Source organism: Macaca mulatta, chromosome 11 (assembly GCF_049350105.2).
Source record: "Macaca mulatta isolate MMU2019108-1 chromosome 11, T2T-MMU8v2.0, whole genome shotgun sequence".
NCBI lineage: Eukaryota > Metazoa > Chordata > Mammalia > Primates > Cercopithecidae > Macaca > Macaca mulatta.
Genome location: NC_133416.1, coordinates 107,844,164 through 107,870,954, shown reverse-complemented (window position 1 = coordinate 107,870,954; position 26,791 = coordinate 107,844,164). Strand labels below are relative to the sequence as shown.

The following is a 26,791-nucleotide window of genomic DNA, read 5'->3' as shown; positions in this document are numbered from 1 at the left end:
TTTAGAAATATAAACGTAAGTGTTTTGTAAACGAAAAAATGTGCTCACCTTTGCCAATAATTAAATTTAAATTGAAACTAAAACATTACCATTTTCATCTTCAAATGTGTGAGAGTTTAAAAAGTTTGATTATACACACTGTTGGGGAAACAAATACTTTTTGGTGGAAATTTGTGAATATTTTCCAGTTTTTTAAACTTCAATGTCCTTTTAACCCAGCATAAATCTTCCACTGCTTGAAAATTTATTTTAGAAATATCCTTGAACCTCTATGAAAAAGTGTTTTGTAAAAATATTCACTTGCAGCAAATTTGCAGAGCCATAAATTGGAAAACAATCTAAATATTCATCCATATGAGTCTGGTCAAATAAATTTGTTATATCCATACACTGAAATATTAAGTAGATGTAAAACAATTATTTAGATTTCTATGTGCTGTCATGGAAAATTTCTACAATAAGGTGCTATATGAAAAAGGCAAGCTATAGACCAATGTGTATATTCACATGGGTATTAAACACTAATGGGGTGTGTGTGTGTGTGTGTGTGTGTGTGTGTGTATGTGTGCAGGTGTGTGTGCGCAAAGGCAAATTTCTGCATGATACAGAAGAAAGTAGGTGGTGGTGACTGTGAGAAGTGATATTTTTACATTATATTCTGGGAGAGAAGATTGCATAATTTTTTTACTGTTTGTAGTTTTTGCCATGTGTATATGTATGCGTTATTTTAATCATTATAAAACAAAGGAGGAGCTTTAAAAAAAGAATACAGTGCCTGCAATCTTTCTACTGTATTCAAATTCCTGCTCTGTTACTTACAATCTGTGTGCAGCTGGCAATTCCTTAATGTCTTTAAGTTGCAGTCTTCTCCTAAGAAAACAGAGAATAATAATACCTACCTCACTGGGTTGATATAAAGATTATATGAGATAATGTGTGCCAAGTGCTTTGCTAAATGTTTGGCACACAGGAAGTGCTCGATAAATTATAGCTGACTTAAAATAGGAAAAATAATTATTATTCTTACTACCATCATTATTAAAGGAGCCCCTTATTTAGAAAACCTCTAGGTAATAGAAAACCATCAGGTTATGAAAATGCTTCTATTTCCTGGAAACATCAACTATGGCTCTTTAGAAAATAAAAATATTTAAATTATGCAAATGCTGAAAAAATAGACATAAATAAGAGATAGGAAAGTTTACAAATGTGTCTGACTCTTCCAAATGTTGTCAGACAATTTTAGACCAAAATTCCAGTTCCATCTCTTACGAACAGTGGGACTTTGAGCAAATTATTCAAACTATTGATAAACATCGGTTTTCATGGCAGCAAGTTTGGGATGATAACATCGATATCAAGGGTTAGGCTGAGGAATGAATGAGATGATACAGATTCACAGTTCCTTATCTGAAACCCTTGCAGTCATATGTGTTTTAGAAGTCAGAATTTTCAGGATTTTAGAACAGAATACTGTGCTATTTATATATCCCTCCCAGCACAGTCTGGAACAGAACCCAGAGTCAAATACAGCAATATTTTCCACAGTGAAATATATGAATATTCACAGTCAGTGCAGTAAGTAAAGACTATAAATAGTTTCACATTCATTCAGGTCAGGTTCTGTCACCAAAAAAGTGTGTGCCAAACTTTTAGAAAAACGTATTTTTTTGGGGCTTTGGGGATTTCGAATTGGCAATGCTCTTTGCTGTGCTCAAAAGATAGTTGAAACGATTACTATAATTATTATGATTACTATCACTATATTTTGCAGAAAACTTTTATAGAGTTCTTTGTAGCGGCAGGCACTTGTATGTTCTCATTTATTTCTCACAAAACGCTATGAGTTAGGTAACATTATTATCCCCCACTTACAAATGAGTACCATGAGACACGTAGAAGTCAAGCAACTTTACTCCTACCTACCTAAGTAGATGCGATTTGAGCTCTAGGAGTCTAATCTCAAAGTCCATGCACTGAATTGCTGCTCTCTGGGGGTGATTTCAGGTGTGTGATGCTTAAAAACATGATATTCAAAGCCCCTCTCTGCACCTCCTACTTGCGTTTGTTACCCCCTTCTCGGCCTCCGCTTGCATATAACGGGCCTGCAGGTTTCTGCATGACCCTACCCTTGCTTTCTTTTCCAGCCATTTTGCATGTTTGGATGCCTCTGTTTCTTGAATGTGCCTTGCTGCTTCCAGACTCAGGATTTCTCCCACCTGCTGCTTCCTGAGCCTGGAATGGTTCTCAACACAGCCAACCCCTCCCAGGGCTTCATCTCATTAATGTCCACTTATCTGTACATTCCCTGTAGGTATTGCTTCTCTTGGGAAGTTTTCCCAACAGAAGAGGTTTCCAGGTCCCTGGGAGTCATGTTCCTGAATCTACTTACATGGCATTTAAAAACCGTTACTTACCCTACCTGGGCTCCCTCTGTTTATCTGTAAAGAAAAGACTCCACCCTAGATGATCTTCTAAATCTTCTTTATATCTAAAAGTCTCCATAAGTATATGACTAATAGTTTATGAACATTAGAATTCAGGGCTTTTTACACTGGCAAAGTTCAGAATATACATATTACATGTTGAAAATAATGCTTTCTTCTTTAACCCAGGAAATGATTGACAGAGCACATGGTATACAGTATCTGTACAAAAATCAATTTCCTTTCCTTCTGTCTGACTTATCCATATAAAAATAGCATAGGCCAGGTACAGTGGCTCATGCCTGTAATCCCAGCACTTTGGGAGGCCGAGGTGGGTGGATCACGAGGTCAAGAGACTGATACCATCCTGGCCAACATGGTGAAACCCCATCTCTACTAAAAATACAAAAAAATTAGCTGGGCTTGGTGGTGCGTACCTGTAGTCCCAGCTACTTGGGAGGCTGAGGCAGGAGAATCACTTGAACCTGGGATGTGGAGGTTGCAGTGAACCAAGATCACGACACTGCACTCCAGCCTGGCAACAGAGCAAGACTCAGTCTCAAAAACAATAACAAAACAAAATAAACAACAACAACAAAAAAGAGTATGTCTAACGGACAAAATATTTTAGAAATGGTGCCTTGTCTTACCACCACAAAATGGAAGGGGAAAAATATGGAACTATTACACAAAAAGAAAAGATAAAAATAAGCAAAATCCTGATCTATTTCATCACCAAATACGATGAAAATTTCTGGAGTGAACGGAATTGAAAAAAACTAAAAAGTATTAAAAGCATTTAGTTTCACTTACACTTAGATTTTATCCTCTAACCTATCTTATTCCCTTAACTCCCCTTCCTCCCTCAGCCCAATTTCTCTCTGCCACAGCTCTAGTAAGGATAAGTAATTTGCCCAAGATCAAAAACCGATAGAATCTGGATTCTGTAGCATCCAAGGAAATGTGTACAGTTTTTTTTCTCCTCATATGACAATTCTAAAATCTTTAAGCATTATTTCAATAAAACAATTATTTTCATAATCAAGAAACACAAAGGAGTCCCAAGTCAAGTCAGATAATGATATCACTGTCATATCACTCTCTGGAATAATCTAGATCAGAATGGAAAGTTTTCACAAAGATATAGATAATATCATGCTAAAAGAGTAGGACATCAGTAAAAATATGAGAAAAGTACACAATAATATTAAATAATACTTCTATTCTTGGCCAGATGCATTGGCTCATGCCTGTAATCCCAACATTTTGGGAGGCCAAGGTGAGTGGATCACCTGAGGTTAGGAGTTCAAGACCAGCCTGTCCAACATGGTGAAACCCCGTCTCTACTAAAGAAACAAAAATTAGCTAGACATGGTGGTAGGCGTGTGTAACCCGGCCACTTGGGAGGCTGAGGCAGGAGAATCACTTGAACCTGGGAGGCAGAGGGTACAGTGAGCCAATATCGCGTCATTGCACTCCAGCCTGGGTGACAGAGTGAGTCTCCATCTCAAAAAAACAAAACAAAACAAAACAAAACAACAACAACAAAAAACCTTCTATACTCAAAGCCCATTCACTTCTAGCATTTCATAGTGTGTCCCCTAAATCTCCACAAATAGAGAAGTAATTACGCAGGAACCTTACAACCAAAGAACCAGCATGGCCAACATATTCCAAAATGGTTGGACTAGGACAACTTCCACCATTAACTGACCGTGAGATCTTAACTGGCTAAGCTTTTCCTATTTCAATCTCTTCTGTAAAAATGGGACTGTTGCTATCTCAGAAGATAGTTCTGAGTGTAAAATACGGTTGTTGAGAAGCAGTTTTGGTAAGTCGAGTGTCATTAAAAGAGATGTTTCCTAAAGAATCTAGCAAAATCCTGATTTTAGTGATAGTTAATTGATAGTTAATAAGTAATTATTAACACATAGTCTGTCTTGATGATATAAGTATTAGGATAGTTCTTTCATTACAAATATATATTTATAAACATATGCTCATGCTCTCTGTGTGTGTGTGAGTGTGTGTGTATGTGTGTGTGATAAACACTTGCTATTTAGCAGTCACTGTGTTAGGGTCTGAGGATATGAAAGTGAAAAGACACATATGAAGGCCCAGCCTTTCTCTTGTTTGTGTGTTTTGGGAAGTGGGGATGTCAATGGTTGGGACAAAAATAAGTAAACAAGTAAACAAATACAACATTGTCTGGCAGAAAATAAGATGTGGAGGGAATAGAGGTGTTTGACTTTAGAGTATGTTTTCTGAAAAGGTAAATTTATTTCTGTTTTGATACAATTTAAAAGGGAAAATACATATTAAAATTTACATTTAGGAATTTTTATTTTGGAATTAGTCTATCAAAGAGTATGAGAATTAGGATTCCTTTGTGATGGTTCTCCATGAAAGTTTAGGAAAGAGTTCTTAAATGAGAACACATGGATGGACTCCAGGGGAGTCTGAGAAGCCCTGAAAATAAAGTAAAATTTTTCTAGATAGACAGTCTCCAGGTTTCAACACCTTCTCTAAAGGAGTGTCATCTGAGGGAACTTTCTGAGGTGATAGAAGGGTTCTATGCCTACCAATACGGTAGCCACTAAACCACATAGGGATATTGAACCCTTGGAATGTGGCAAGTGATACTTAGAGTCTGAAAGTTAAATTTTATTTAATTCTAAGTTAAAATTTAAAGTTGAATAGCCACATGTGGCATATTAGCCAGTGCAGCTCTAAGGAGTCTGGGACCAGAACCACTGTACCCCCAAATGGGAAATCAGGTTTGCATAAAAACAATGGCACTCTCCCATAATCTCACAGTGAGTTTCTGATGCTCCTAAGAAAGGGTCCAGGTTATATCCAGCTTTTCATCCCTGGCAGAATGCTGACCACAGTAAATGTTTAATGAATGTCTCTGTTGAATTGCAGTGCCTAGAAAAGTTGCTTTTTCTGCCTTACTTTATTTCTTAATCCATGGTTTCTTCACTAAACGGCAAGGCTTTACCGCAAAGTTGTTCGCTATTCCTGGCATTGGGCCTTTGTGATGTTAGTGCCTCTCCCTGCCTTGTCAGCTGATCACCTACTTCTGGTCACCTACAGCAGGAGGCCTGCCCCAGTTCCCCCAGGTGGAATTCACCTCTCCTACCTCTGTACACACTTCTATTATGGCACGTATTGGAAGTATATACAATCATTTCTTTTGTTTACAGGCTTATCTTCCACGCTGAACTTGAGATGGTAGGAGATACTGCCTAAGAGTGCCCTCTGAGCAGACAAATCTGGATTCAATTCACCCACAACTTGTTCGGGATATGAACCTGGGAAAGACATGGAACTTCTTTAAGCTTCTGTTGCTTCCTTTACAAAGCTGAAATAATGTAGTGCCTGCATGAGAGGCTATAATAAAGATGAACTAAGACAAAGAATATAAACTGCATAGTGCCTGACACCACATAAACATGCATACTTTTGTGATTGTTGTGATTCGTCTGTGAACTCTTTGATGGAAAATATTAGATTATATTCTCTTCTTTATATTCCTGGCATCTAACTCAATGCCTGACACATAGTAAATGTTTATCAAATGTTGGTTAAATTGAAGTAAATGGGAAATTTGCTTCCCTGGCCTTCCAACTCATTTCCATTTCTAAATACGGTGTCGATCACTTTTAAACATCACATTTAAACAACATGGTATGCTACCAAGTCTATGAGCAAAATCATGTTCACAATGATCAGTTTTATAAAAATTATTCGAGTTTTTTCTTGCTGGAAATTTAAAAGATGAATTTCTGTTTTAAAAATTATTAAAATGTGATTTACATTATACTGTTTTAATTATAATCTATGTTTTAATTCAGAGAAAACCAAGAGCCTGGGCCTAAAGCTCAACTCTGTGCTTATCTGATTTTTTATGGACTGTTGGAAGAAACCGGTTGTGAAACTACTTCATTAATTTGTGTTTCCCAAACTCTTCATTTATTTTACCACAACCTACAGTTTTAGATACATTTTATCTCATATCCCCTGTACATACTTATACATATGTAACTGAAACAAGATTTCATGAAATACCACTTGTCTTTACTCCTTGAGGGATACTCTGGTATTTCTATTCTATTATGTTCTAATCCAGTTTTTAATGCTGGTCAGAAGACACTAAATAGATTTTGTGATCCCCTGGGAACTGAGACTTGCCATTTTAGGAACACTGCATTAAACAATGTGCGTTAAAATGTTTTTTCAAGTGTCCACTGATATCAATGTTAGAACTGTCTAATGTTTGGTTTGGAAGAATAGTGATAATTTGACATAATAGTCTATGAATAATTTTAAGGGAAGCATCCTTAGATTTCATCCCAATAAGATATTCGTCTGTTTAGAATCCAATAAAAATCACTCCAACCCAAACTCCCACCCCAGTCTTCTGGGTCTGACTGAGCCACCATCTTTGACAGACATCTGTTACTGTCATCTCCAACCAAAGTCCCCAGATTTCCTCAGTCCAGTTGCAAGAGCACGACCTGAGAGCACCTGTGAACGGTGTCCTACCTTTTGCGGGCTTCATACTCATCATTTCCGTGAAAAATCCTGACGGTGTACAGCTGCAGTGAGGACTAATTTGAATTGGATTTTCTAACTCCTGAAACTGCATTACCATTCTTAGCTTATTCACAGCAACTGAAAATGAGACTAGGTAAGGAGTGAGAGAGGACAGAGGTTGTGTGGTTTACTGATTAACTTCATTACGGAGCAGAATATTTGTAAATGTTTATGAGAAAAGTCCTCAATGCCAAATTGCCTAGTAAGCTGGAAACCAGTCTCTTAGATAAACATTTTGGGGGAGCACTTTTCCAGTTTAAGAACTTTTAGAGGGTAGGTTTCTGTTCAGTGGCTCTAAAACTGGATTTGGAGGTCAAGTGCCATGCTCCAGGTCCTGACATTTGTTCCCATCAAAAGGTGGCAGAATGGTATGATTTAAAATGGAAGCATTTTAAAGCATAATGCTTGATGTGATTTGGCTGCGTCCCCACCCAAATCTCATCTGAATTGTAGCTTTCATAATTTTCATGTGTTGTCGGAGGGATCCAGTAGGAGATAATCAAATCATGGAGTTGGTTTCCCCGACACTGTTCTCGAGGCTGTAAGTCTCACAAGAGCTGATAGTTTTATAAAGGGTTTCCCCTTTCACTTGGCTCTCATTCTCCCTTGCCTGCCACCATGTAAGACATGCCATCTGTAGTCCCAGCTGCTAGGGAGGCTGAGGCAGGAGAATGGCGTGAACCCAGGAGGCGGAGCTTGCAGTGAGCCGAGATTGGGCCACTGCACTCCAGCCTGGGTGACAGCACGAGACTCTGTCTCAAAAAAAAAAAAAAAAAAAAAGACATGCCTTTCAGCTTCCACCATGATTGTGAGGTCTCCCAAGGCATGTGGAACTGTGAATCCATTAAACCTTTTTCTTTATAAATTACCCAGTCTCGGGTACGTTTTCTTTTTTTAAGATGGAGTCTCACTCTGTCCCCCGGGCTGGAGTGCAGTGGCGGGATCTCGGCTCACTGCAAGCTCCGCCTCTTGGGTTCACGCCCTTCTCCTGCCTCAGCCTCCCGAGTAGCTGGGACTACAGGCACCCATCACCACGCCCGGCTAATTTTTTCTGCATTTCTCGTAGAGACGGGGTGTCACTATGTTGGCCGAGATGGTCTGGAACTGCTGACCTCATGATCTGGGGTTACATCCCAGTAACCCCATTATAAGTTGAAAATATCATAAGTAAAATGCATTTAATGCACCAAACCTACCAAACAGCATAGCTTAGCCTAGCCTACCTTACATATGCTCAGAACACTTACATTAGCCTACAGTTGGATAAAATTATCTAGCACAAAGCCTCTTTATAATAAAGAACTGGATATCTCATGTAATGTATGCAAAACTATGCTGAAAGTGTCTCTTTCACACCATTGTGAAGTCTAAAAATAGTAGGTTGAACCATTGTAAGATGAGGATGTATATATGTTGAAGCCTTAAACCCCAGTACCTCAGAATGCGACCTTATTTGTTGATAGGGTCATTACAGAGAAAATCAAATTAAAATTAAGATCCAATATGACTTGTATCCTTATAAAAATTGGAAACTTGGTTACAGAGACAGAAACCCAGAAAGGGAAGTTGATGTGAACACATAGAGAGGAGACGACCATCTGTGGGCCAAGGAGAGAGCCCTGGAGCAGATCCTCCACCCACAGCCTTCAGGAGGAGTCAACCCTGCTGACAATTTGATTTTGGACTTCCAGCATCCAGAACTATGAGATAATTTCTGTGGTTTAAGCTACCCAGTGCATGTTACTTTGTTACAGCAACCCCAGCAAACTAATACATCCAGGCTGTCTTGGCACTTATTGGCTCTGTGGACAATGGGCAAATTCCTGAACCATTTTCTGCCTTGATTTCCTTGGTTGTAAAACGAGGTTGATAACTATATAACCTCAAAGAATTATATGTGATTATTAACTAAAATAGTATTTATAAAATGCTTAGCACAACAGATGGCTACCCGTCATCACTATGTTGATGTTATGATTGCTCAGCTTTGGACTCATGTTGTACCTTGGGTTGCTTATTGAACAGGAATAATTCTATTTTTTACTCTGCAGCATAACTTTTGGACATCAAGCTTAAGTCTACTGGTTGTTTTTTAAAAATGAGGGCTTTAGAAGGGGACTCAGTTGATCCAGAGTGGAGCCCAGGCATAATGTAGCCAGATGCACTGTGTAACCTTACGTGAGTCTCTCAGCTTCTGTGGGCCCCATTTGTCCACATCAATAGATGGTAAAACACAGATAATAATTCTCGCCCTACTTAGGCCTGTTCTGCAGATAAAATGAGATAGTAAATATGAAAGCGGTTTTAAAAGGCAAAGGTGAGCTATACAAGTGGAATAATCATTGCTAAGACATTTCTATAGCCTTCACAAGTTTCCAAAGTGGTTCTATATGCATTATCTCATCAGATCTTCACTTGCACCCTTTGAGGGAGGTATTATTTCTAATTTCCACTATCTTTAAACCTATTTCTAAATATATATATATATTTATATATATCTCTATTATATCTATATATATAAATCTAATATATCTATCTAATATATCTATATATATCTAATATATCTATATATAAATATAGATATTTAGAAATACATATATATTTTTTTATTTTATTTTATTTTTTATTTTTTATTTTTTTATTACTATACTTTAAGTTCTAGGGTACATGTGCATAATGTGCAGGTTTGTTACATATGTATACTCGTGCCATGTTGGTGTGCTGCACCCATCAACTCATCAGCACCCATCAACTCGTCATTTACATCAGGTATAACTCGTCATTTACATCAGGTATAACTCCCAATGCAATCCCTCCCCCCTCCCTGCTCCCCGTGATAGGCCCCGGTGTGTGATGTACCCCTTCCCAAGTCCAAGTGATCTCATTGTTCAGTTCCCACCTATGAGTGAGAACATGCGGTGTTTGGTTTTCTGTTCTTGGCGATAGTTTGCTGAGAATGATGGTTTCCAGCTGCATCCATGTCTCTACAAAGGACACAAACTCATCATTTTTTATGGCTGTATAGTATTCCATGGTGTATATGTGCCACATTTTCTTAATCCAGTCTGTCACTGATGGACATTTGGGTTGATTCCAAGTCTTTGCTATTGTGAATAGTGCTGCAATAAACATACGTGTGCATGTGTCTTTATAGCAGCATGATTTATAATCCTTTGGGTATATACCCAGTAATGGGATGGCTGGGTCATGATTTGTCTATAGTCATCCCATTAGTAAGGTATGAAGCTGGGACTTTAACCCAGGTCTTCTGACTCAAAATCCCGTGGTGGAAAAACTAAGGTACACTTGCTGTAATTACCAAGAAAGAGGAAAAGAGTGGTGGTCTATAGGTATATTTCAGTTTGAATTGCTTGATCAACGGTCGCCATCTGCAAAACCATTTTCAGTTCTCAGTTTACTTCTGACCTCATTCTCCCCTCCTCACAATCCCAGAGCTATCCTTGCCCTGAGAGGATCATAGGTGAAAGAGCTACCCAAAGGATATGAAGCTAGACGAATGATTCAGAATTTTCCATTTCAAGAATTCTCCACTGAGTTTTTCACTGGCCAAAATAAACGGACCTGTCGGTTGCCCTCAGAAACATCTATACTAGATAAGAAATGAGCAGGATTATTTAGTTGACTCAGGAAACCCTTGTTGCTGAGTGAAATTCACACAGAATGTTCTCATAACAAGACAGATTGGGTACCTTTGCATTTCTCTTAGGGATGATCAATTGCCTCATATTATTTTTTCCCTAAAAATTGATGTTTTTTCCTGAATATATCTGCTGTCTGAAACAGTAACCACTAGCTATGTATGTCTATTTATTAGTCTCTTTTCACACTGCTATAAAGAACTATCCAAGACTGGGTAATTTATGAAGAAAAAAGGTTTAATTGACTCACAGTTCTACATGGCTGGGGAGGCCTCAGGAAACCTACAATCATGGCAGGGGGTGAAAGGGCAGCAAAACATGTCCTCAAAAGGCGGCAGTAGAGAGAGTAGGAAGGGAAAAGCACCACACACTTATAAAACAACCAGATCTCGTGAGAATTCACTCACTATCGTGAGAATAGCATGGGGAAACCACCCCCATGATCCAATCACCTGCCACCAGGTCCCTCCCTCAACATGTGGGGATTACAATTTGAGATGAGATTTGGGTGGGGACACAGAGCCAAACCATATCAGGCTATTCAAATTAAATTAAATTAGAGTCAGTTCCTCAGTCACACCAGTCACATTTTAAATGTTCAATAACCACACGTGAATAGTGGCTACCGTATTGGACGAAGTAGATCTAGAACATTTCCTTCATCACAGAAAGTTCTATCTGATGGCACTGTTTGGCACAATATTTGGGAGCACTGTGAATGTTGTATCCCTCATGCTGAGTGGGGCATCAGTTATGAAGGCATGAAAAAAGGGAGGTCCCAGAGTAAATGTTGGCAATGCTTTTTTTCTGAGAACTATCCCTCAGAACAGACATGGTCAGCAGACTTTAAAGGAAGATAATCTTATTGAAAGACCTTCCTAGTTGAGAAGGTGAATAGAAGTATTCTCTAAGCCTGGAGACCTAAACATTTGATTTTGTTTCCTTGTCCTGATTATATTTCAGTTGCCTACTTACTAATTATGGAATGTTTAGCACATTATTTAACATCACTAAATATTCATTTTCACACCATAAAAGGGGAATAGTAATGGTTCCTACCTTATAGGTGTGTTGTGAGAGTGAATTTTAGTGGCAAATAGAGTACTTGTGATGTGTCAGGCATTCTTCTTATCACCCTATTAAATAAGGCAAGTAATTTGCACAAAGTTAAGGAATTTGTCCAAGACCACAGGGTAGTAGATGGCAGAGATTGAAATCAACCCAGGAAATCTGTTAACAAACCTAAAATGTACTTAGCTTGATATCTGACACATGAATTTCTATAAAGCACTCAAGAAATACTAGCTGTTATCATTACAGTTATTTTTATTGTTGTAAGTTAATATATTTGCAATATGATTTTATAGTCAATCCTTTTCAACTTGCATCCCTAAGAATCTGTTTCTTAGCCTGCAAGGTTGAGAGCTAAGGCCTAGACTGCAGTGGAATCACTCACCAACTGGCCAACTCTCTGACTCATTGCACACCTTTTCCAAACTCTGCAAGCCCTAGCTGAAAGAAGCAGTAATCTATTTTGTAATAAGAAAAGGCTCATTCAATATTTCTTTCCTTCTCCCATTTCTTTACTCCACTAACAAGAGAACCAGATCTGAGATTCCTTGGGAAAGAAAAAACCAAAGTCACAGTAAATTAAATGCCTTAGAGATTGCTTGCAGCTATGGAAGAGCTGTGGAGAAGAAACAGCAGTGGCAAAATATTTCAAGTATGCTAAAGCAAAGCTTCATTTTATCTGAGATAATGGTATCTCACCATCTTTTGGAAACTTTCAACTTTAATTCACCCAAGAAGTCAGAACTACACTCACTTGAGTTGAATTCAGTGAGATGGAAAAATACCTGAAATCAAATGTCAGAAATATTCTACAAAACTGCATCTCAAAACCTTTAATTGCATTTTAAAACATCTGACTGATTCTGTAACATCTGGAAGATTCTTTTAATTTAAGCATAAGTCATAGAGAAGAAGCAGATTTCAAAGTGAGTGTATTCTGATACAAAGAAAGCATGAGGAGGCTGAGGAGGGAGGATGGCTTGGGCCCAATAGTTCAAGGCTGCAGTGAGCTCTGATTATGCCACTGCACTCCAGCCTGGGTGACACAGCAAGGCCCTTTCTCTATAAAAATAAAAATAAAGAAATAAAGCACACCCTGAGAAAATGGACATACACAGCTGAGTGAAGCATAAGGTAATGAGAAATAGCCAAAAGAAGTGAAAGCGATTAGGATCTACCTCCTGACACTTGCTAGGCCTCAATCAGAATGGGGTTCTGGAAAGACTATTAGATACCATATTAAATGCAATACAAGACATGGATTCCAAAGCTGTTGTTAACAATGTAATAATGCAAACGTGAGATAGAATATGTGTTCCCTCCTTAGGGTACCCAGAAATTTATTTACATATTGTTTGCTTTTGTTTTTTTTTTTTGTTTGTTTGTTTTGTTTTTTTGTTTGTTTGTTTTTTGAGACTGAGTCTTACTCTGCCGCCTAGGCTGGAGAGCAGTGGCACTATCCCATCTCATTGCAACCTCCGCCTCCTGGATTCAAGTGATTCTCCTGCCTCAGCCTCCCAAGTAGCTGGGATTATAAGCATGCGCCAACACACCCAGCTCATTTTGTATATTTAGTAGAGATGGGGTTTCACCATGTTAGCTAGGCTGGTCTCAAACTCCCGACCTCTGGTCATCTGCCTGCCTTGGCCTTCCAAAGTGCCCAGCCTTATTTACATATTGTTGATTCTCTCTGGCCCCTTGAAAGTTCTTTGCACTCCACAATGTTGAGATTAGCAGTACTTCCTTCTTTTAATGAGTGGAATGGTGTTTATCAACAATTTAAAATGTAACAACTACATTTCAAACTCTGGATTAATTGTAACAGTTTAGGATGCCTTGCAGCTTACAGAGCACTTTCCCATATAGCCCATTCCTTCCTCCCAACAACCTGTGAAGTGTGACATTATTATCCTCATTTCACAGGAGCGAAAACAAGGTCAGAGAATCTCACTTGCCTCTGAGATTTCAGTTCCCTCTATTTTATTCCTTATTTCCATTCCCAGTGTCACTGTGCTACGTGAATCAGGAACCACTGTACCAGGAGCATTGGTTGTGGGAGGATAAGACTGTACTTTCTCTTGCTGCTTCTCTTATTGTTGGAATGCTTTGTCTCTTAATTTAGTCTTTAAGTTTTTGTAAGTTTTGAGTTTTTAAACCATAATTTGCTAAAAGTAAATATAGACTTTAGTTAATATACCATCTCCTATCGTATTCACTCTGTCAAATGGTGGGTAGCTGTGGACTTTGTCATTATTACTTTTTATTATGCTCTAGTTGCATAAAACCTTGCCTTATTCATTCAACAGAGACGCCTTTTTTATCCACTAAATTAATCTTTGACCAAGCTTCCTGGCTTGCAGGATCTCCCAGAGGAAAAGAGACAAATCTCTGTGTGGTAACTGTGTCCTTCCACCCCCAGGCCTCTATGTGGTTTCAGTTACCGATGGGCTAGATTCCCATCTGGATTTATCAGGGATGTCTGGCAACAGAATAAATTAAAGGACTTCACGGAGGTGATTCCAACCCCCATCTCTCTAATTCCATTCTGTCCAAGTTTCTTTTCTTCTTTTTCTGGTGGTGCTGTCACATCCCTTCAGCCCATCTCTGATCTGGGCCATATCTGTGGCAACTGATCATACACGAGCTCAGATGATGACCGCAGGCTGACCGCCTGTCATTTCAAGAGCATGCCGCCCATCCCTATGCTTTCTGCCCAGGACTTCTCTAATCTCACAGGAGACAGCTTGGCCTGAGCTCAAAAACAGTCCAGAAGTGCGGGGAGTTAATGCCGCCTGGGGTGACGCTCAACCAACGGGGGTCAGGGGCCAGTTAATATTAATATATGCTCCAGTCCCTGACCCTTCTGCTGACAGTTCTCTGTGCTACTCCCAGTGGCATCAAGCTGGCCTCACCCACAGCAGGGATCTTGACAACTGACCTCTTTTGTTTTCCCTCCTTCCCTGTCACATCACCCACTCCCTCGCCTCTGCTCCCCCATCACCTCTCACATAAACTGCCTTCACACAAGTCCTCATTTGGGCTCTGTTTTTTGGAATAAACATTACAGGGGTGAAGACATTTCCCCTTCACTCTAAGCAAAGCCTTTGAAGAGTGAGGGACCCATGGTCACCTCTAGAAGAAGCTGCAGGTTATCACTGAAAAGGTCATTAGTGTCTCCAGCACCCAATAGTGAGTGCTTGTCAGTGTTTGTCTTCAGGTCACCTTCTAAATGCCTTAAAGATGTCATTGAATTACGGCCTTTATAATAACCTGCAGTGAAGGGAACCATGCCCAGGACCACCTTAAAAGGACTTGTTGAGCCATGTACCAGGTGAGAACCATTGAGTCACCACTTCCTGACATGGACAACGGTAGCATTTTTGTAGACTCAAATATTTAACCTAGATGGGATCCTAGAATTCTCAGCCTGATAATCTACCTTTACCAATTGAACTTGAGTGAGTTGTTCAAGGTTGCACAGCTGGTTAATGGGAAAGCAGTTGTCTACCCCTAAATAAAAACAAGTAGAAGACAAGGCCTTTCTGAGTCCATTCCAGACTTTGGGCCTTTGCACTTGGTATTGCCTTCTCTTCAGGCTGAGCTCAACTGTGGACTCCTCAGGGGCCTTTCCTGACTATACCACTTAGAGCAGCCTATCCCTCCAGACACTAGGGCATCACTCTATTTTGTTGCTTTCATAGCATGTATCACTACCTTGGGCATCTTTAGGTCCAAATAAGATATAAAAACGATATTATTTTGTTTATTGCTTTATTTACAAGTTTATTGTGAGTTTGTTCTGTACTAGGATCTTGCCTGTCCTATTCCCTGCTTTATTCCAAGGCCCAGCATATTGTCAGTGCCCGATATTTGAAGAGAAGAAATGACAGCTATCTGTAGACTATTCCATTAACCTTGTTTGCCCTTATTGTAACAACATGACTGCTGTTTTGAATACACAGTTAACCACTGGAAAAGAGTCCAGCTTTCTGGGAAGTTGAACCCATGGATTAACCCTTCTGAACCCCTGGGATAGCTTAGACCCAGGAGTACTGAGTTAGGCCTGTGGGCTACTCATTCATGGGCCAGTCTTTTCCCTGATGTCTTCCACTCTAAACACATGAAGGGGCCATAGAAGCCATCAGTGTCATCATGACACACAAGAAGATGAGGAAGAGGAATAAAGGAATCAAAATTTTCTTCATCCTCCCCTTTGGCATACCTTTAGCTCAGGTATGATTTTGTTTTTGTTTTTCTTGAGATGAAGTCTCGCTCTGTCACCAGGCTGGAGTGCAGTGGCGCGATCTCGGCTCACTGCAACCTCCGACTCCCTGGTTCAAGTGATTCTCCTGCCTCAGCCTCCCAAGTAGCTGGGATTATAGGCATGCGCCACCATGCCCAACTAATTTTTGTATTTTTAGTAGAGATGGGGTTTCACCATGTTGGCCAGGATGGTCTCGATTTCCTGACCTTGTGATCTGCCCACCTGGGCCTCCCAAAGTTCTGGAATTACAGGTGTGAGCCACCACACCCAGCCTAGCTCAGGTATGCTAAGTGGAGTGAGACTGAGGGCCTAGGGAAAAGAGATTTGAAAATAATGTTAAACTTGGCTCTACAGCCTAGTGGAGAAAAGGAAAAGGAGTCCTAATGGTCGCACATGGTCAGATTAGCTTACCAGAAGAGGGGACCAGATGAAGAGTTGAGGAAACTGCTCCAGCGAAGAATTATAGCTGTGCATTGCAGCTCATGCAGCTCATGCTATATGTTCTCAGAAACCTTAAATGCAGTGTTAGGAAATGGAATAAGAATGTGGTCCAGCAAAAAAGAGAGAGGAGAGAACCACACCATAAAAGCAGAAGGCACAGTGCTTCCTTAGCAATCATTTTGAGATGCTTCTAACCTGATGGCATCTTCATGGTTTTTTCCGTATTTACTGACATCTTTTTCACCTTATGGCTGCAGAAATCACCCTGAAATCTTGTGTGCTGGCTAAAAATTGGGCTAGCTTGGAAGGAAAACACTACAATTTTTGTGTGTGTGTGTACAAATTGGAGCTGAATAGATTGGTTTATGAATCATGAGGCCTAAGCTCAGAAATCTCAGCCTACAGTCATAAAATTTTCCAGCAGGAAATGGCAGTTTTTATTTGAAAAAAAAAATCTTAAGTGGAATTTTTCTTTATCTGTGGTATATGCCAACAGTCCTAATTATTCTGTGAGTTCTGATTGCTAGAGGAAAAAATCATTAAGATGTCTATACATTGATTTTGTTCTGAGGAACCATAGAAGGGGAGGCAGGACAGAAGCAAATGGTGAAGTGGCTAGACATGGAGGCAGGGCCTGCCACTGCCCTTGACTGCATCTACAGGATGAAGATAAGCCAACTGGAAGAAATAAGATGCAGCAAGTACTTGGGAGAACTGGCATTTAATAAATAATTACTGCTGCCTTTGGTCTCTCTGAGAGTTACTGATCAACATCTGTTTTTTCCCTAAACCTCTTTTTCCTTTCCTTTCTATTATTTATTACTGGACTCTTATTTATCAAGTGCCTACTAAATATGCACTGAATAATAAAATATTAATGAAATATGGTCACTGCCCTTAAATGCATTTGTACTGTATGGAGGCAGGTAGACATATAAATAATTATTACAAATAATGATCCCTTTTCGGAAATGGCCTAATCAGCTATCACACACTAAAGTGTTAATGACTAATAGGTAACAGCACAAATTATTAATTAACAGGTCCCAGGAATATCAGCAAGCAAATAAGCAGTCATGCCTTCATACATTGAACTTTGAGGAACTTCTAGTGTTTGCATTTTCACTATTATGGTATATCATGGCCCATATATTAACGTAGGGTGAAAACTGGGAGCATCCTAGGCTCCCAGCAGGGCCATTATGCAGAAGGGAATTATTTTAACACTGGCAGAAAGGCTCCCTGCCCCACCCAAAATATTGCCTTGGCTGACTCTTTGTTAATGTTCTCAGCTGAAACTCTTTATAATGAGATGTTTTTCATAAATGCATAAAGTGGAGCAATATATCATTTTATGGTATCATCTAGTTACAGATCTACTGAAAACTACTTAGTACAAGTCGTCCTCAATCCTGCTTAAATGACTAATCCTGACACTGTGCCATAGATCCCCCAGGACCGGAGGAACTGCAAAAGGAAATCTGCCCAGCTATAACCTAAGTAAACTCAGCCTTTAATAGGTATCATATTAAGCCATAAGAATCATGATTTCATAGTTTAGTACCTGCTATAATAATATTGGAATTAGCCTTAGAGCAAGAATCGCTTTCTACTCCCTGCTCTGTTAATTATCTAGCCTCGCGGCCTTGAGCAATTCACAAAGCTTTTGCAGTCCTCATCTATAAAAATGAAGACCATTAGGTTCTATGAATCCAAGGTCCGATCTTCCTCTAACCTTGCAGAGTAGCTAACATTGATTGAGTACTTAGAAGGAACAAAAACATGTTCTTGACCCTGGGTTGGACTCATCATCTAGGCATTTCCTCATGTATTCCCAAATCATAGTTTGTTCTTAGTGACGTTCAAATGAACTTGACAACTTACCAAATAAATTTTCAGAAAAAGAAAATTCATCTGTGGTAGGCAAATGGGAGTGTTCAATGAGATTCATTTTTGATCCCATCCAAATTTTTCAATTGAAATGCACTTTCTTTATGGTGGCCTTCAAAAAAAACTCCTGAAAGGAAAATAAATAAATAGAGTTTGTGACTGTGGGGATGGGGTACAGGTCGGTTAGGAAAGCTAGGGAAGGAGAGAGTGAGATCGTTTACAAGAGTACAAATGGCTCCCTTTGAATGCATTTTACTATAGCCTTTCTGTATATCTCTTTTCTCAATATTTATCATTTTTATACTTCATTTGGACCTAAAAATGCCCAAGATATGTGCTTTCATAGGAGATACTCTCTAATTTATCTGAAAAAAACATCATATGTTTTCATTCAAATTTCAGCCTTTGGGAGATTTGGGCAAGATATGATGACATTTTGACCATGTCTTTATTAGAAAAAAGAAACATATATAAAAGGCCTTGATTTAAAATGACATGAATCCGTCCCAGCTACTTGGGAGGCTGAGGCAGGAGAATGGTGTGAACCTAGGAGGTGGAGCTTGCAGTGAACCGAGATCGCGCCACTGCACTCCAGCCTGGGTGACAGAGTGAGACTCCATCTCAAAAAATAAATAAATAAATAAAAATAAATAAAATAAAATCAGATGAATCCATGATTCATTATCTTAAACTTTATTTTAAAGTGGAATAGGTTTTTATAAATATTAATAGTGATTTAAAGCCACTTCCTACTGGAATTTTTTTTTACTATCTAGGCATTATGTCAGCAGATCAGAAAATCAGAGATCTTCCTTATATCTGCCTTTTAGAGGACATTTCAGGGGCTTTCATTTTCACTGTCATGATCTACCTTGGTCATGTATTGATCTAGGGCTTTTTAAAAAGATACAGTAAAAAGAAAAATAATGGTAAATCTCACCAAAGTGTCTGAAGTTTCATCTTGAGGAAATGTCCAGAAGAAATCCAGGAACCCAAGAGAAGCAGTGTTCACTTTGAGCTATGTCTCTAGGTCTTCTTTTCTTCTTTCACTCCTTCCACAATGTTTTCTACCTCCCTAAAGAAGTAATGTGAAAGGATAAATAATTAAAAGTGATAATGTGTGCTATCAGAATCTCTTTTCCCAAGCTGTTTTCTGATGATGATTTTCAAACCTTTTTTTCTGTCTCCACCAAGACATGACTTTATTTACAAATAAACAGCTATCTATATTTGCTGCCCGGGAAGAGAATATAGCGGGTTTTTTGGATAAGTATGTATTTCATTAGTATTTACCCACTATTCACGTCTCTCTTTCTCTCTCACTCAGCAAATGTCCTAGCTCAAACAGAAGTGAGTTTCAGAGGCACTTGGCTTCTGGGAAGGTAGTGCACCAGAAAACTGTTTGCTTCATTCATTCATTTATTCATGCTTGCAACAAATATTCAGTGAGCATATATTCTGCACTAAATTCTGTGCTAGATATTTGAAGATAAAATGGCAACAGGAACATTCATGATCCATGACATCAAGCTTAATTAGGAATAAATATTAAACAAATAATCACACAAATACACAGATGATTATATATTGTCATGAAAGCTGTTTATGAGGGCGAAGAACAGGATGCTGTAACAGAGAGGTTTGGATGTGAAGAGATAGGGAGTCAAGAGATAGAGAAGTAGCTGAAGGAGGATGCAGTTTCAAGGGCAATTTTTAAAGATAGGTGATACTAGAGCAATCTGCACTGATGGGAAAACACCAGAAGGGAACTAGCTGAAGAAGCAAGAATGAGGGAGAGTCTCCTGAGAAGAGACACAAACTGTGTCCACTGTCAGGTCCAAGCATATCTGGGTCGCTCTGGTAAACCAGTGGTATAGCCTATCAAATTCCACCACGCCCTACTGCCAAACTCTACTATCCATTAATATAAGGGGCTTGGTGGGAGAAAATCCATTCTAAACTCATGGGGAGCTAAGGACCATGAACTTCACCCCAAAGGAAAGCCTTAGCCTTAGAGACATGTGTAATTTTCAGTGTAGCTGTGTTTGACCAACCCAAACTAGATTCAGGAGACCTTCCTACCACCCAGAGGTGAGAAGAAAAGGGTTGTAAATAAAAATGAAGTCTGGAAACATTGAGGTATAAGGCAGAGCCTTCCAATGCAACAAGCAGAAGAGAGAGAGCTCATTTCAACCTCACCCTCATCCTCAAACAACTCTGCCATATGTCACAGTGGAACTTTGAAGCCAAGAGGGCTGGGCAACAGAGGTGCCCAGCAGGGGAATCATGACTACTGGTTGGGCACTGCTCTGCCCCATGGACACAAAATGGAGTGGAAGGAACACCCAGAGCACACCTAGTTATAAACATGAAGAGACCCCAAGGCACTCCTGAAATAACTGGGGAGTTGTCGGGGAAGGAGGCTCTGATAGGGAGCTGGAGGTCCTGAAGAGTAACTCAGTAAAAGTTGAGTTTCTGGCTAGGCACAGTGACTACTGCCTATAATCCCATCACTTTGAAAGGCCAAGGCAGGAGAATCACTCAAGCCCAAGAGTTCGAGGCCAGCCTGAGCAACATGACAAAACCTCATCTCTACTAAAAATTAAAAAATTAGCTGGGCATGGTGATGCACACCTGTAGTCCCAGCTAGACTACTTGGGAGGCTGAAGCAGGAGGATCACTTGAGCCTAGGAGGTCGAGGCTGCAGTGAACTCTGATCATGCTACCGCATTCCAGCCTGGACAACAGAGCTAAAGTCTCAAAAAAAAAAAAAAAAAAAGTTGAGTTGTTGTTATTAACAGAACCTCATTCATACTCACAAGCTAGTTGAGGACTAGGGAAATTCAAATTTCAGTATGTACATATCAATTGTATAAGGATATATATAATGTGTATATATAAATACATATTGAATCATGATACTACATGTATATACGTGCCTGTATATTGTATGATAACTGGACTTAAACACTCCCACTCTGCATCAAAATTTAGGCAATTATTGTTTTAGAGCTTCTCCTATTTTGGGAATAGGAAATTCCACCATTTCCCATAATAATATTTTCCAGGAACTCACAATGTGAACGGTCAGAAAGTTTTCCTAATATTCAACCCAAGCTTATACTCTGTAACTTAAAACCCATTTCCTCTGGTCTTTAAAAATAGAATATCACAGCTCTGTGACTCTGACTTTAGGTTTCCCTCTGTGCTCTCCTTGTCTCTGTCTTTTTTAACCTTGAGCCATGTTCAGCAAGCTCCCCCGTACTTCCACCACACATTACAGCTTTTTAATATTTTCCAGGCACACTCATCTTCATTTTGGATTCCTGTGATATATTTTCTTCAATACATTCATATATAAACTTGGCACCTTCAAATCAAGTGCCTGGCATACAGTCAGCCCTCAAGAAATGTTGGCTCTATTAAATTACCTGCATTTATTGTTTTTCTTGCTTAGTTCTGCCAAATTCTATGACATTTGACTTGCTCTTCCTGGAGAAATGGTATAAGCCCTATTGGCAAAAAAGCTTAGGACATAATTTATCACTTGCTCTCCAAATGAAAAGTCCAATTCCTCTAATTCTGCATCATTTAAGTTATTATCCCTGATTGGAGACCCACCATATGAATGCCCCTGATTAGCTAACAGCAGAACTCTCTAGAATCCAGATAGCAGGGTCCACTCAGGTCAGATTCATTGGGTTTACAATTCCTGAATGGGCTTTAAAAAAAAAACTCTAATTTTTGAAATGGTAACACAAGCCCATGGTAAACAATTCAAATAGTATACTGAAAAAAGTCTTCCCAGTTCAGACACCCATTTCCCTTACCCAAATACTGTTACAATGGCTAGTTCCTTGTGTATCCTTCCAGAATATTCTCACTCTTCAGTATAAAAGAGCCTTTAAATACTGTATTGAAAACCAGAGTTCGTAAACTATTGCCTGCAGGCTAAAGCCGGTTGGCTGCCTGTTTTTGTGTGGCCTGAGAGCTTAGAATGGTTTTACATTTTCAGATGGTTAAAAAAAACTGAAAGAAGAATATTTCGTGACACATGGAAATTATATGAAATTCGTATTCAGTGCCTATAAATAGTTTAATGGTACACAGCCACACTCACTTGTTTATGGAATATCTATGGCTCTTTTCTCCCTACAGTAGCAGAGTTGAGTACAGTAGTTGCAACATAAGACTGCACAGTTCAGAAACCCACAAATATTTACTATCTAGCCTTTTACAGAAAAAGTATGTTAATCCCTGTCTTAAACAAATAACAGAAGGGATTCAAACAATCAAAGTAGTATTAGAGGTAAACTATTAATAAATGTAAAGAGTACCTTGGGGATGTAAACCCACTTAATTAAATATATCTCATAATAGTCAGATTTTCTTTACCTCTTAACAGCTTCTTACTGAGATTAGCAGCTTTAGCCTATTTGCCAAGAGCTTCCATATACGTTATTTGTCTAATTACGGTTACTTCGGTGCCCTTCTTTCTCTAATACTCTTCACTTTCATGTCGGGGAAGGAACTGCAATAGAAGAACTCCCAGGAGACCCTTGACTTTAGCTTGAAGTCTTTCTTTTTTCCTTCAAATCCTCCCTTCCATAAAAGGAGTCATGTTACAGGTTGAGAATAAGCTCATTTAACCTTTAAAAGACCCTTGAAAAACAATATGCTCCTTCAACACACTTTTTGGGTTGACATCTAATGTCTTTCACTAAAAAATAAAATAGTTGCAAGAAATATAATTTCTGACATATTATAAAAATTGACATTTTTACATGTTGTTGCATTACTTTTAAATAATTCAATTAAATCTCAATATCACAGCAACTTTATACCCTCCCTTATCCTTTTAAGAAATAGATGAAGTTATTCTTTAACAGCTGGAAACTTTTTAATCATTTCTGTTCTTCCTCAAGTTTATATTTCATTCCATTCACTTCACGACAGAATTTTATCCTAAGGTAGCATACGTCTACAGTGAGAGTCTGTTATTGGACATTTTATCATATTTTCTGCCACTAAAATATGTATATAAACTTGAATTTTTTTCATTTCTAGTGACTTTAAGATTTTAAACATTTTTTAAGTTTTCAGGATTTACTTTATGACTAGCTATTATGAGTACCCATTTAATCAAAATTACGCCTTGTCCATTACACTGTCTCTACAAATGAGGCAGCTCATTCTCCAGGCCAAAAGGCACAAGTAGAGAAAGCAGTCTATTGCAGAGGAGAGAACACCAGATCAGAAAGGAAAACAACATTATGGCCGGGTGCAGTGGCTCACGCTTGCAATCCCAGCACTTTGGGAGGCTGAGGTGGGTGGATTACTTGAGGTTGGGAGTTCCAGACCAACCTGGCCAACATAAGAATAATAAAAATACAAAAATTAACCAGCCATGGTGGCGCAGGCCTGTAATCCCAGCTACTCAAGAGGCTGAGGCAGGAGAATCACTTGAACTTGGGAGGCAGAGGTTGCAGTGACCCGAGATTGCACTACTGCATTCCAACCTGGGCAACAGAGTGAGATTCTATCTCAAAAAGAAAAGAAAGAAAGGAAAACAACACTGTCAGGTGATAGCCATGGTCAACAGTTGGCAGAACACATGAAGTAGAGGAAGCAAATCTCCTTAGAAATGCAGCGAAAGGCCAGACGTGGTGGTTCACACCTGTAATCCCAACACTTTGGGAGGCCGAGACAGATGGATCACTTGAGGTCAGGAGTTTGAGACCAGCCTGGTCAACATGGTGAAGCCCCGTCTTTTCTAAAAATACAAAAATTAGCTGGGTGTGGTGGCAGGTTGCTGTAATCCCAGCTACTCAGGAAGCTGAGGCAGGAGAATCACTTGAACCTGGGAGGCAGAGGTTGCAGTGACCCGAGATCACGCCATTGCACTCTAGCCTGGGCAATAGAGCAAGACTCTGTCTCAAAAAAAAAAAAAAAAAAAAAAAAAAATCAGCGGGTAAAGAAAAAGATTTGATTTGAACATGCTCACTTCCCTACCTTCCTCCTGACTCCCCCACTCCCCACCCCTGTCCTAGAAGAGGGATAGGGTGGATGCAGGATGGATTAGCCAGCTGCCCCCTCTATTAGCTTAATCAGTCTCAATTAATAGTTTGTTAATAAAACCCCAACTTTAAGAATTCCTTCATGCACTGCTTTCCTGAAAAGTTATTAAAATTTATTTTTTAAGCTAAAGTATTTTTAAAATAAAAGGGTCATTGCAGAAAATTGAGGCAATACAGCAAAGCATAAAAAATGTCAAGTTGTATTCTATCATTTTTTTTCCATTTACACTCCCACCAGCAGTAAATAAGAGTGCCTTTCTCGTCATACCTTTATGAGCATCACCCACTCTCACTTTGAACAATTTTTTCTAATTTATTAGGTGACAAATTCTATCTTGTTGCATTAAATTACATTTCTCTGATTAGCAGTAAGTTTGAAAAACATGTCTTTACATCTATATTGGCTATCTGTGACAGTTTCCATTTTGAGTTTACTTCCTTTGCCATTTTTCTATTGAAGTGTTCTTTTTTTTATTGACTTGGCAGAGTTCTTTGTATGTTGAGTGTATTAGCATTCTATTATATTTACTACATGCCTTTAAATTACCTTTATCTAAAAAGTTTTGCATTGTATGTAGTTAAATATATCAGATTTTTTAAAGGTTACTTTTATTGCTGCTTATTTTTAGTTTATGGTACAAGGTGGAATTTTTTTTTCAGAATTGCTTCTTGAGTACATTTTCCCTTACCCATTGGTTTATAATGCTCCTTTGATTAAGACTTTAGTTTTCCATTGATCGTGCAGTTACTTCTTGTATCAATATCATCCCTTCCTATTATTGATCATTCTCTTTCAACATTTCCTGAGATACTCCCGCTTGTTTTCTATGATAAAATTATCACATCTTGTATCACACTCTTAAAAAGGAAAGTTTCTTTGGGAGTTTGAGATGGTGCCAAATGTAGATATTTAGGGAGAAAATCTGCTCATTTCTGATATTTAATTTTGCCTTTCAAGGGCACAGCATGTCTCCATTTGCTCAAATGTGCTCTTATACCTCTCAGTCTTATCAGTTTTTCCTCTGTATGTCCCAGTTTGTTGATGGATACTTCCTTGTCGTTTTTCTCTCCCTCCTCCTCGTACAGTAATTAATGCTTTGACTTCATCTCTTTTGTCTTTACTATATCACCAGATTGTAAACTTCTAGAAGAGAGGAAGCATTGCTTATATTTATTTTGTATTCTCTTTGCATGGCTAGCCATGTTTTACGTATGCAGAAATAATAGCTTTGGTCTAGTATAAATATCACTGGGGATGAGACATGAGAAGATTAAGGGTGGAGTGCCAGTTCTGACCTTCCATAGCTTCACACGTGACCTGGCACTGCTCACTCAGCACCTCCTCCCGACACTACCACCGAGAGGCTCCCCTGATTGGGGGGTTAAATTGAAATAATAGGGTTGCTGTAAAGATTAAAAAGTGAACCTTTCATAGGTTTTCAAATATATGTATACAGTGACATGCATAAAAAAGTTCACCACATTGTTTCCAATGGTAAGAAATTAGAAACAGCATAATGTCCATCAAAAAGAGAATGGATACAATAAATAAATTACACATTCACAGTTGAATACTAGACAGCAATTAAAATAATTATAATCTGAACTAAAATAAATGACTATAAAATTAACTAGCAGCTGGGCATAGTGGCTCACGCCTGTAATCCCAACACTTTGGGAGGTCGAGGTGGGTGGATCACCTGAGGTCAGGAGTTTGAGATCAGCCTGGTCAACATGCTGAAATCCCATCTCTACTACAAATACAAAATATTAGCCGGGGGTGGTGACACATGCCTGTAATCCCAGCTACTTGGGAGGCTGAGGCAGGTGAATCGCTTGAACCCAGGAAGCGGAGATTTCAGTGAGCCGAGATCGCGCCACTGCACTCCAGCCTGGGCAACAGAGCAAAACTCCATCTCAAAAACATTAAAAACTAAACTAAAATAAAATGAACTAGAACTAGATGTATTCATATGAATAAATGGGAAAGCATCATATTGAGCAAAAGAACCAGGTTGCAGAATAATACATACAGTTTGATGTAAAGATATGCAAAACAGTGCTACATATTACTACTGTTACTCTACTGCAGGGGTCAGCAAACTATGACTCTCAGACCCAACCCAGCCTGCCAAAGACCAGATTTGCCCTTTTGTTTACTTGTTGTCTGTGGCTCCTTTCTAAGCTACAGTGACAGAGTTAACTACTGTGATTACAATACAGTCCATATGGTCTGCAAAGTCTAAGATATTCAGTCTATCCTTTGTAGAAAACGCTTGTGATCCTTGCCTTAACTGTAAAGACGTGAATGAAAGTAATGAGCCTCATATTTGGAATGGAACTGCAGAATGTGAGTGGGCAGGT

At 39.0% G+C, this 26,791-nt stretch overlaps 1 protein-coding gene across 9 annotated transcripts in view; it reads right to left on the bottom strand.

Annotated features, from left to right (window-relative positions):
• Positions 1-26,791, bottom strand: part of NR1H4 (nuclear receptor subfamily 1 group H member 4) — an 84,904-nt gene that overhangs the window by 46,281 nt on the left and 11,832 nt on the right. For 2 of the 9 annotated variants that reach the window (XM_015152561.3, XM_077954796.1), the window contains exons 2-4: positions 19,291-19,425; positions 18,345-18,477; positions 820-870 (exon numbers count right to left, since the gene is read on the bottom strand). In XM_015152561.3, coding sequence (XP_015008047.1) covers positions 820-870; positions 18,345-18,423 — 130 coding nt within the window. In that variant the 5' untranslated portion in view covers positions 18,424-18,477; positions 19,291-19,425. Of the gene's footprint in view, positions 1-819; positions 871-6,974; positions 7,699-18,344; positions 18,478-19,290; positions 19,426-26,791 lie in introns of those variants that run through there. The other 7 variants (XM_001090297.5, XM_015152563.3, XM_015152559.3 and 4 more) reach the window with 5 other exon arrangements.